We start from the raw sequence: 11923 nt of genomic DNA, 5'->3' as shown, positions 1-11923 counted from the left end.
GGCTTACAACATCCATATTCTTGAGTAGAGTCACATAAATAGAGTCTTTAACTTCCAGTTTATAATCGCGATTGAGAGGTTTGATATAAATCCCTCAATCAGTAAAGAGGTATAGCCACAAGTCAGGGTGATTAACAGCATCGCGGACCGAGCTTCGGCCTCTCTGCCTGTCTAGTTTTTCCCCGGCACCTAGATTAATAAATCTTAGGGAATAATCTAAATATTGTGTCCAAAGTATTCCCATTCCTGTGAAGAATATTCCTGTTATACTGTTCAAGTTAAGTATTGTTCCTTGATAAAATAAATATCGTTGTTCAATCCTTTCTTCCTACGTGTCCTTGGTTCATAATTCATTCGGTCCACCCAGGATGTATTTCCAAACGCCCTGAGATACAGAGTTTCCATTTCTATACATTTCATTAATCGTTAAAACGATTTGGCGCCCAACAAATATAAAGTAGAAAAGTCAGTGCTCGACCGGCGGAGCGTAGCAATATATAGGACGATACACTAATGCACTAACTTCTAGAATCCAGATCTGTTCTTTCGTTGAAACAAATAAGTATAAAGATAAGTGTTTTCAGCATTCAACAAAAGAGATAATTATTAATAGTTATTTCAATTGTACTATACTTCATGACCCTTTTTCGTTCGTTTGATAAAATGAAAGAGAGAGACGGTCAATGTGTGCGCGACTTATCTTTTCGTGTTTGTCGATGCTGATGATACGTTGCTGCTTCTTTGTGGGATTTATTCGATTGTGCGATCTTGGTTGCGCACAGTAGGTTTTTTTCTGGCTCAGAGTGGTATAATTATGCTGTTTCGACCAGGTGCCTCCTGGATGGTAGCCTTCTCGTCTTCGCCTTCGTCGATTGGATGTCCGGTTTTTGAGCAGCGTGATTAGGTTGACACGTCTGTCCACCTCGGAGTCCCACAGAGAAGAGAGCGATTTCACCGCTCCGGACTCCATACATGTCGTTTTGTCTCTCTCGTTTTTTTTTCTCTCTCTCTCTCTCTTCTCCCTCTCTCTCTTTTCTAAATTATTCGCTGCAGGTGGAATAATAAAAATGAGGTTTGAGACCGAATCAAACGTATGACTCCTTACTTCAGTTATATGTATACCAATTCGCGACGGAAAAATTACTCATAACAAATTTCATACATGAATTCACGATATGATTCGTTAGAATGGATAATGTGAAGGTTGTAACTATTTAAATGTATGTAAAAATACGTACAGGGTACTCATTCATGAGCAAAGAAATAATGAAATTTCGGATCCAGATTGATGTTTGAAGTCGTTTTTGACAACTCCGGAAGAAGTTTTCTTTATTTTTGGGGCACCTCATTCTTCCCCGCCGCGTTCTCCTGTATAAGTGCTATCCCACGTGAGCCGGATCAGTCACCTCTCAGATATTTTCTAAATTTCACACGTCGATTGTCCATGGGAAGTATGAATTTTGTGCTTGAGGATTTTTGAATGAGTGCAAATTTCAATTTACTATCAGCAATCGAAAAATTGAGCGGCGTTTTATTTAAAAAACGATAACTTCATTGAAAATCATCTTAGACTCGATTTTTTTTCATGGCGCTTATGCGGATAGTGTCACAAATTTGGGGAAAAAATAGATAATTCGAAGAAATCCGAATTATGATTTCTTTATTCAACAATTAATTCCCAAATGATTTCCAAAACACTGAGCAATAGCTACGAAAAATCTCAAAAAATGCTGACTTATATTACAACCTCTAACTCAATTTCAGTAATGCATTGGGCTTTGTTTTCGAGTCAATTATTGTTTAATTACGCGGCGCGCGTCAATCCGAACATGACGCCGCCCGGCGCGTCTATACCGATCGTCGATACTACGTGGACGCTCAGCGGCGGCATTCACAAGTTATTTTGACAATGATTGACACTATTCGAAAATCTGAAAGGAAATACCATAGGCATTCCTATGACTTTCTCAAACGATAAAGTCAAGTTCAAGGAATGTGCCTTTTCTCGTTTTTGAGATATTACAATTCAAAATATTACTGAGTACATGGGAGCGGGATTTATCGAGGACTGCAAAAAAAAAAATAAGTACATCAGTAATGAATTTAACGTTTAATGAAGACATTTAGCGCATAGACTTGCAGATACAGGAATTAATTGAACTATAGAAAATCTCACACTCTTACGCTTTCGTTTGATATTGGTATAAATAAGTGTAATTGTCGGTATAAACCGTTATTGCTTCGCTAAATCTTGGCTTTAATAAATCTTGTAATGTATGTGTATTACATATAAGTAGCCCCAAGAGGGGGAATACCACGACAGAGAGCAATGAGTAGTCAGTCATAGCTCAGGTGTCGTACAGCGATCACTTCTGAATAAATACTACTATTTGTTACGTATATATGAGTGTCCTTCTTTTCCTTATTCCCCGTCCCTACAATTCTTCTTCATTATTATGTTCGCTGATAGTACAGTAATCAGATAAAACATCTTTTAATGCGTTTATGCTACAGTCGAACAATCGCCTGGGAGTTAGGATATGGTTTTCATTTGGTCGTTGTAAGCTACTATGTGCTGCAAATTTCAAATCTTATTACTGTACCATCAACCCCATCACATGGACTTTTGCCGTGTGAGGTTGCGAAAAAGTGCCATTCCACGGCATTATCCAAGTCTTCGTAATGATGAGTCCGAGGATGAGTCAAGTAGATGAAATTACTTCCATTTTTATACTGTGCGCTAGCACCGTCTGTGAAATAAATCATTTTCGTAATGTTCTCACTACGAAGCAACTCGACGAGCCGACCGATGAGTTTCTTTTCAAATAGATGAACCGTGACTGTATTGTGGTCGAGATTCTCCGAAATGATGATAAAGCTCTTATGGCTTAATCAATCATTTTCGACATGATATACAACAAAAGGATGAAGGGTTGCTTGATTGTTTTTTCAGTGAAATTTTTGAATATTATCTTGGATAACAAATCCATAGTTTTCAGCAAAGTCACCCTGAACTAAAAACCTCCGTTGTTGTGAATTTTTTTTGTTCTTCCTTTTAAGAATTCGCTCTGCTTTTTATCGATGAAGTCATGTTTCTTGAGGACCATAGTATGTTCTAGCGTTTCAATGAATGTTTCCCCTTCGGATTGGATCGTATCTCAATTAGAACGATTGGTGTCCGTCCAAAATTTATAAGCAATTGTTCCAAGGAAATTATTATTGAATAATTCTTCCATCTCACGTGTAACCTCCTCAAAACCCGGATATTTATCGCATTTTCGGAGAAGACACAAGTGATTTGTTGGAGAGGCACACGATATCTGCCTCAGTAAATCGTACAAGCTTTGTTTGAATTATTTACAAATTGAATTTACCGCCACCCACATGAGTTTGACATTCTGATGCATCTTGCAAACACAAACAGTTTGGGTGCCTGTTGGTTTGGTCCAGCTGAAATGCATTCTCTCGGCCGAAGATCATAAAATTCTGTAGAACCTATTTCATCATTTGGCCATTCTAGCTTGAACATCGTATGAGCTTTCTTCAAATTGCACGAAAGTCATTGTTTTTAAATTTGGTGTTTCGAACCTTCGGCATCGCAGATAGTCACTAAATCTTTTTTCAGCGGACATGATCCGAATTATTTGATCGGATTTATGGAATTCTAATACCCGATAGACAACATCGCTGTCGAGAGTGCGAGACGGTCTTGAGTTTGGAGAGGCTCCACACTCCACACTCAATTTGTGAGGAATTGGCTTTCGGAGCCATTCTATGTGAAGTATCGAATTCTAACTCTTCTTTTCGGAAACAAGATGTTATTGCGGAATATTATATTTTTCAACGACACAAGCCGCGTCTTCGAAAAATTTTCTCATATCATCTAGAAATTCTTCTCCGAAATCGCAGTCACAAAATATATCTTCACTGTCCAGTTCACTTGTTGGTGGAACCGAGCAATGACAGCCATTAGCATTATTAGTGTTATCATTATTTCCATTTTTTCCAGTTGCTATTTGCCGGAGTAATTTTATTGCACTTGTACAATTGTATTCGGCAAGCCTTGCGGCAGGCCGATGTCATAATATTATATTATGACGTCCCGTTTTTTCACCTGTTTGTCGTTCAGAGGAATCGCTATTTGTGCCGACTCCCGGGAGTGTCTTTTGTAGCGATCATGTTTGTTGTTGTCACCTCTATGAAGGTCTTCTTGATTATCCTCGATATAATTTCTTTCGAGACTGGTAATGATGGTGTCTCGCGCCAGGTTTTGCCTGGTGCGCGCCCGCCTTTTCAAATTACCATTCACGAGCCGGTTGACCCCGATTTCTTGATCGGTGATCATTTCGGTCAGATGTTCTAGCAAAAGTGACAAAAATCAAAGTATGTTATGAAATTTGGCATTCAGAATTATTTCAAAATTATCGAAAGCGCGCGTCCGCTATTCTTGCGAGGAGAACGAACTCGTCGAGCCACAAACCCAGTTGGAATTAAAATCAGTTTCTAATCCAAGCTACAGACATCAACGGGCACGAGGGTGTGATATCGGAGCAAATTTACACAACGTGGGCGCGCAGATAATATTCTTCTACAAGATCATCACCTATAAATTTCTAAACGTCTGGATGAAGCCCACTGAGTTTCCGTTTTGCCTCCTTGTGAAATGATTATACCAAATTATTGGTCTGAATCGGACGTTCGTCCACGCTGACAACGTCAGCAAGTGGCTCCTACAGCCGGCGTATAGAGCTCATGAAGAGCAGCAGATTCCGTTGGTCCACCACATCATCATCAGCCAATGCGGCCAATGAATGTAGACCCTTCTCGGAACGATCGGACGGAGCCAAGAGTAGCGCCATCCCTATACTGAGGAATCTGTTTGGAGAGTTGGTCAACCCCAGGTGCCTCTATCGCCAAAAGAGAGCCTTATCGTGGCAAAAGTGGTAAGTGAACGAAAAATTCCATATGAGAGAGTATGAGAAAGTACAAAAAATCGCTATAATGAGTGTGCTGCGAATTTCTTTTTCATTTTGTAATATTTGTGCAAGAGAAAATTCTAAAAGATGTGTTATACAATATAAATACATATATATACGCATAATTACGTACTCTTGATAGACCACGATTTCAAAAACTCATCACGGCGACTCTTTTTTCAAGCGAATTTATAATTGGAGAATTTGTCACGCACGAAATTAAATCGAAGTCATTGTTTTTCATTCCTTCACTTCAAATCTTTGATTATATGATAAGAATTGAAAGAAAGATTTGCCAGGGGCGGGTGGGGGGGAGGGGGGGGGGGAAGCAAATCATTTTTCTACAAATAAGTATGCTTTGAGATTCCGCGAAACTGACCACGATTCCGTACGGAAAATTACAACTGACTTGTCGAAATATTGATCATTTTTATCGAGTCGCTTACTGATTCCTCAGCATATTGCTATGACATTCGTCCGGGAACATACTGATTTTATTCGAATAATTCGAACGTATTTCACGTGCTTCACCTGTTTGAAATGGAACCAGCATCCATGAAGACTGGCCCCCGGAAAAAACCTTGCGCAGAGCGCCCATCGCTGCGCGTTCATATTTGCCCTCTTCTCAATTCCAGGCGCGAGTTTGACTATTCTGCGAAATATCGCAAAATACAACGGCCTTGTCTTCGCGCCGCATGATATGACGACAGCCGCTAGTCCCTGTAAAATGCATTGCATGATATAGGTTGTCCAGACTTTTTTTTCTTTAGTTTCATTCACATTACATCTTATTTTATTTATTAAGGTTTGGTTCAACCGTTCATTTAAGCCGTTAGAAAAAGGTGCGTTCACAGCTGTGAAAATTAGCTGGATGTTTTTGCTCTTTAAATATTCTTTAAATTCATAAGAATTTATTCCTGGGTATTGGTCGACTAAGACTTTCCTTATTTGTTCATTATCTGCTACTTTTTTTACCAATTTTATGAAATCACTAGCTGATTGAGTTTTTGAAGTTATAATCTGTGCAAATCTAGTAAAATGATCTACTAGCAGATGCATATATTTTTTTTTTGACCTTGAGCCTCCGAAGCCTCCTATCGTATCAATTGACATTATTTCATGAGGTTCTCTCGCTGCACCCAATTGTGATAATAATCCATATTTGTATTGGCCTCTTGATTTTTTTTGTATACAAATTTTACATTTTCTACATGTATCTTTGATGTTTTCTGAAATATTTTTCGCTGTGTGATATTTTTTTATCATGCTGGTCATTCGACTAATTCCAATGTGATTGAACTCTTTATGTACTTTTTTCATTAGTGTCTTGCTGAAATCTCCTGACAATATAATTTTACCTTTCTGTAAATATGAATTATGTTCATTGCACATCGCATTTTGAATTTTTGATTCCTTATTTTTATCTTGGTCTTTCTTGATACTTTCTAGACTTATTATATTTACTGTTTTCAGAATATCATCTTTATTTTTATCAGCTTCCAGTACTGGGTTCCTGCTTAAACAATCTGCTTCTATAATGAATTTTCCTGGGTTATATATCACCTTAAAATCGAATTGAGACATATAATAAGTCCAGTCACCCAGTTCTTCATCTGGTCTAGCTTTTATGTTCAAGTCCTTCAAAGGTTTGTGATCCGAATACACTTCAAAAGATCTACCAATCAACTAGTATTGCCAAAATTTAATAGCTTCTTTAATAGCTAATGCCTCTAAGTATATTGCTTTTTTTTTACTTCGTGCACTTGTTAATTTTTTTGAAAAATATGCAACTGGTTTTTCGTTACCGTCTGATTGGGGTTGTTTTAATATTGCCCCCAATCCTACAATACTTCCATCCGTTTTAATTTTTATGGGTAAATTCGGGTCATAAATAGTTAGAATTGGCGTTTCACATAAATAACCTTTTAAATAATTGAAGGCTTTTTGGCATTCTTGTGACCATATAAATTTTTGGTTCTTTCTAAGTGACATATGTAGTGGTTCTAAAATAGTTGCAATTCTCGGCACATATTCATGAAAGAAATTAATTTTACCTAAGAATTGGCGGATGTTTTTCTGCGTCGTTGGGTTCGGGAAGTCCATTATTGACTTTAGATTATCTGTCATAGGTTTTACTGTATTGTGACCTATTATGTGCCCTAAGTAATCTACTGTGTCTGTTGCAAAAAGACATTTTGATAATTTCAACTTGAAACCTTCTTTGATTATAGCATCTAATAATTGTTTCAGATGATCTAAATGTTCTTTCAGCGTTTCAGAAAATATCAATATATCATCGATAAAGTTTACTGTGAAATTTCCCAATTTATATTTTCTGATTATATTACTTAGAATTTTTTGGAATATTGCTGGTGATGTTTTCATTCCAAAAGGCAGACATGTCCACTGGTAATGACCCTCTTGTGTAATGAAACCTGTTTTACTTCTGTCTTCTATTCTTAGTGGAATTGACCAGAAGGCAGAATTAATATCTAATTTTGAAAAAAGTTTGCAATTTCTCGTTTTTGTTATTAAATCTTCAATTCTTGGAAATGGTTGTGACTATGGTATTGTTATTTTGTTTAACTCTCTAAAGTCTACGCACAGTCTTGACCTCTTATTTTCATCCTTCTTAAATGCAAGTGTCACAGGTGCTGCAAAAGGGCTAAAGGATTCTTCTATCAAGTTCCGCTTTAACAGTTCTGCTATTTGTTGCTCTATTTCTTTTTTATCTTCCATTGTACACTTGTATGGTCGCTTGCTGCAATATTCGTCTATTGTCAGATCGATTCTAGCTTCCTATTCTTGTACAGTCCAAATATCAAATTTATCTTTAGCAAATATGTGTTTATATTTATTTACTAGGTTAATAATTGATTTTCTGTTTTCTACACTTAAGTGATCTGTAATTGCTTCAAAATTATTGGTATCAATGCATTCATTAAAATTTATTTCATGGATACTGCCTTCATTTTCATTTCTTCTTTCCTCTTTTTTATCTGTTATATTTGCTTCTTTAGGATTATCTTTTTTGGAACTATTATTGTCACTATAAGATTCTTTCCCTTTTTGTGCTATACACAGATTTTCATCTTGAGATAAATGAAATTGCTTTATTAGATCTAGTCCAATGAGAAAATCAAATTTAAAATTCTCATTGTCTATTACGAAGACATCGACATCTTTTTCTATGTTGAAAATTCTAACTTTTAATTTTATTAAATGTTTAGTGTCGTTCACACCATTAATTGTTCCTAATTTTGCTTCATTATAATCAGATTTGTTGACTTTTAATTTCAGTGCTTTTTCATTAATAAGTGATACATTTGATCCTGTATCATATACTTCATTTATAACAAATTCTTTATTTATAATAACTTTCAAATCAATGAATGGTGTGTATATTAGTTTTTTGGATCTTGGTCTTCTGTTTCTATGTCTATTAGAGTATTGTTGATTTTTTTCTCTTTTTTATTCTTTTCCCGTGTGTCTTTATACCAACAACTTTCCACTGGATGAAAACGAACTTTATTCAACTTTTCTTTACATAATGTACAAGGTGTTTTCATTTTTTGTCCTTGTTCATTCACCTTTCTAGGAATATCTGTTTTTTTTTATGAGTTAGATATTCTAATTTATCCAATTCATTATATAGATCTTCTATTTCAATTAAGCTATTTCTATCAATCTTATCACTTACATAGTTGGGTAAACCTACTGCGATTGAATCAATCATTGTGCCAACATCAATGTCCTTCCTTGTTTCTAACATTAACTTTTTTTTTCTTAATGCGTATTCTATTAGAGATCCCGTTCGATATTTAAAATTAATTGCATACCTGATTGGGCTCCAACCTTCATTAGCAAAAGTGTCACAAAATTTTTTTTTCCAGTCCAACCATCGTGAATTATTAGTCTGTTTTATTAAGACACATTCATACCGGTCTATACATGGTTTGTCTAGGAAAAGCTTCAGTAGTTTAATTTTTTTTTCATCTTGTGTCACATTGAATCTGTTGCATTCTTCTTCAAATTCATTCAACCATTGACTAGCATTTTGTGTTTTATTGTTGAAATTATTTATAGTTAACTCTTTTGCAATTTTTTCAATCGGTTTTTCTGACCTTTGATTACTTTTAATTAATTTTTCTACTAGTCTTTCTAACGTTGTCGTTTGAGCCGACTCATTCGTTATGTTACTATTTATCGTTGCTTCTTCTAAGTAATAATCTTTGAATTGTAGGTTTTCCTCTTCATCTAGGTCGTCTTTTCTAATCTGTTCTGTTACTGTCATCCAGATTTTCCTAAATTGATTTCTTCTTGTTATACTTTTTTTTTACTTTTGCAAACACTTCATGGTTTGTTATCGTTGTAGTAATGATTCTGGTTGTATTTCATCAGGCACAATAAACTTTCTCTTATCTGGAGTTTCAATTGAGGTTATGCAAAGTACATTTGTTTTTCCATCTGCACTACCTCTCATTTTAAACTCAAATTTCAGTTTTCCATCATTTCTGTTCTCTTTAAACGAGAATGTTGTTTTCCAATGTTATTTAATTATTGTTAATCTGGGGCAAGATTAGAGTAACAACAAACCGAAACGTTTCTCTGTAAAAATGAGATTTATTATATTACAAGGCTATTTACAGTATTTACAACTTATAAAATAATTTACAAACCTGTAAAAATGAGAAACAACATTCAATGTTTATTGCTTACAATCTCGTTTCTCACAGAAACGATGTAGTAATAAACCCGGTAGGAGCACTCGCGTGCTATAGTCGCGAAAAAGTGATGACTGCTTTGGTTCCACCTGGTTAGTTCGATCTTGCTCTGAAGGGAGTGTTGCAATGCACTCTTCCAACTGTAGGCGTGACATTTTTTCCATTTTTAATAAATTTTCGTCTACAGAAGATCTTAATTTTTTTACCTGAAAAAAAGTCACACCAATGCGATTTTGTTTCACGATCATTCATAATATTTTCAGTTGATCTACGATATACAGATAAAGATAAAGATGAAGTTATGCGTAAGTAGAAAATCTGTGTACTCGTGTCGTCAGACGTTGAACTTTTTGAATGTTTATTTTCAAAGTAGAAGCTTTTTTTTTCTCTGCAACACGGCATTTTTTTGCAGCGAACGTATTTGCTGCTTCCATCTACTACGTCTTACCAACACGCATTGGAAACATCTCTCGTGCTTAACAGCCCTTCCTCTTTCGACATACCCTTCACATCGTTGTGACAATTCGCCATCATCATTTACTCCAACGCAAAGGCGAAGGCTGTGTATGTCAGTCAATACTGTTTGTAAATCTGATTTATTCAAAATGTTCACAGTTCCGGTAAAGACTTTATTTTTTATCGTAATTTTCGGAATTGTACTATTTGTGAATAATATCGTCTTGTCTGCATGTAGATTAGTATCGCAATGTACGAAGCCAGTCATCTTCTCTGGTATGGAATGAACAGCCCACATAGATTCAGGTAAAGTTATATGATGCGCATCATTATGTACATCTGCAATTGTGTATTCTTTCCGAAGACTATAAGAATGATCACATAAAACCACGGTATTACTATCTTCGAGGTTTTGCTGTGTCCCTGTTGAGAAACATGCGCTCACTGATGTTCGCTCACAATGAAATTCTTTTGCCGTTATAAAGCTACATTATCACTGAGCAACTTGGGCTATATTTATTACTAGAAAAAATTAGAGATCTTCAGAAATCCCTACTACTACCTGAAAAAAATGTTTTAGAATGTTATAGAACACTAGTGGCCCGTCCAGGCTTCGCACGGGTGGACATTTTTTTTTTAACATTTTGGAAAGTTTTTTGTAGATATTGATATGTTCTATATATGTTCTATAATATTGTAGAACATTTTTTTGTGCTATCATCAATACTTTCCGCAGTGCATGCGATGAAAGACATTTTGTGGCTAATTTTTTTAAACCTTGAGTTGGTTTTAGTAGGGATTTCTAAGAATTTCCAACTTTTTTTAGTAATAAATATAGCCCGAGTTGCTCAGTGATAATGTAGCTTTCTAACGGCAAAGGAATTTTTGAAATCGGTCCGGTAGTTTTTAAGTTTATTCGTTACAAACAAAAATACAAATCTTTCCTCTTTATAATATTAGAATAGATTAGTCTAGATATAGATTAGTATAGATAACATGAGATATACTTGAAATTAGGAAAGTTTTGAAAATTTGGTGACATATTCTTAAGATGTTACACTAAGATTTTATGAAAAAAAAATTCTCTTTTTTTTAAATTTTACCTATATGTCCCCCCTTGAAGTGGTGTCCCATGTTTCAAGCCATGGGACGTCAGCCTTATACGCAATCACTGTAGGTGGAAAAAAGCTTGGGAAAAAAAATTCAGATGCTTGTTTGTGTATGAACCATTAAATACCACAGAAATTGGCATATTATCTTGTGGGTGTAACTGAGCATCATGTGCAGGTCTAACTTTGTCTTCTATCTGAACTGTGTTACTGCGTGTTATATTATGTTCATAGGAATTTTCCGAGAAGTCACTTTTTTTTTCTTTTTTTACAGGTGCAAGGTGAAAACGAGCCTTAGGAGGCGGCCGTTTGTTGGGAACGGTACTAAGGTATTTAGGCCCGGGAAAAATTGTCGGTATTGCTCCGGATCTGATAGTACATTTGCCTCTTTTTTCGTTATAAACCTCGCCAGATTGGAGGGTAACTTCGTAGTTTTTAAGAATATATTCCGGAAGGAAATGTAATTCACAGACATAGTCTGTGAGTTGGAGTTCCTTATCTTTTCTTGGAATTTTTCTCCGCCATGCGAGCCAATTTTCCTACAGATTCAAATAATTATAGATCAGTTGGAGGAGATGCTATTGCACATCGTATGTCCATAAAGAAAAACCTCGACTTCCAAGATACCTTATATGTTTAACTGACAACTACGATTATC

The 11923-nt window shown here is 35.7% G+C and overlaps 1 protein-coding gene across 3 annotated transcripts; it reads left to right on the top strand.

The window, feature by feature from the left end:
* Positions 1–9843: 9843 nt before the first annotated feature.
* On the top strand, positions 9844–10579 carry LOC125501666. 3 transcript variants are annotated; one of them, XR_007279269.1, is made up of 3 exons: positions 9844–10005; positions 10113–10264; positions 10395–10579. XR_007279269.1 is itself a non-coding variant. In XM_048657983.1 (2 exons), exons 1-2 carry the CDS (start codon positions 9994–9996, stop codon positions 10464–10466), a joined length of 399 nt encoding a protein of 132 aa, XP_048513940.1. In that variant the 5' UTR covers positions 9844–9993; the 3' UTR covers positions 10467–10579. The 3 variants fall into 3 exon arrangements, 1 of the variants encoding a protein (XP_048513940.1); XR_007279268.1 differs by having other exon boundaries at positions 10113–10320; XM_048657983.1 differs by having other exon boundaries at positions 9844–10320.
* Positions 10580–11923: the final 1344 nt, after the last annotated feature.

Source organism: Athalia rosae, chromosome 7 (genome assembly GCF_917208135.1).
Source record: "Athalia rosae chromosome 7, iyAthRosa1.1, whole genome shotgun sequence".
Classification (NCBI taxonomy): domain Eukaryota; kingdom Metazoa; phylum Arthropoda; class Insecta; order Hymenoptera; family Athaliidae; genus Athalia; species Athalia rosae.
Note: the sequence above shows the minus strand (reverse complement) of the source record. Positions and strands in the feature narration are given on the sequence as shown.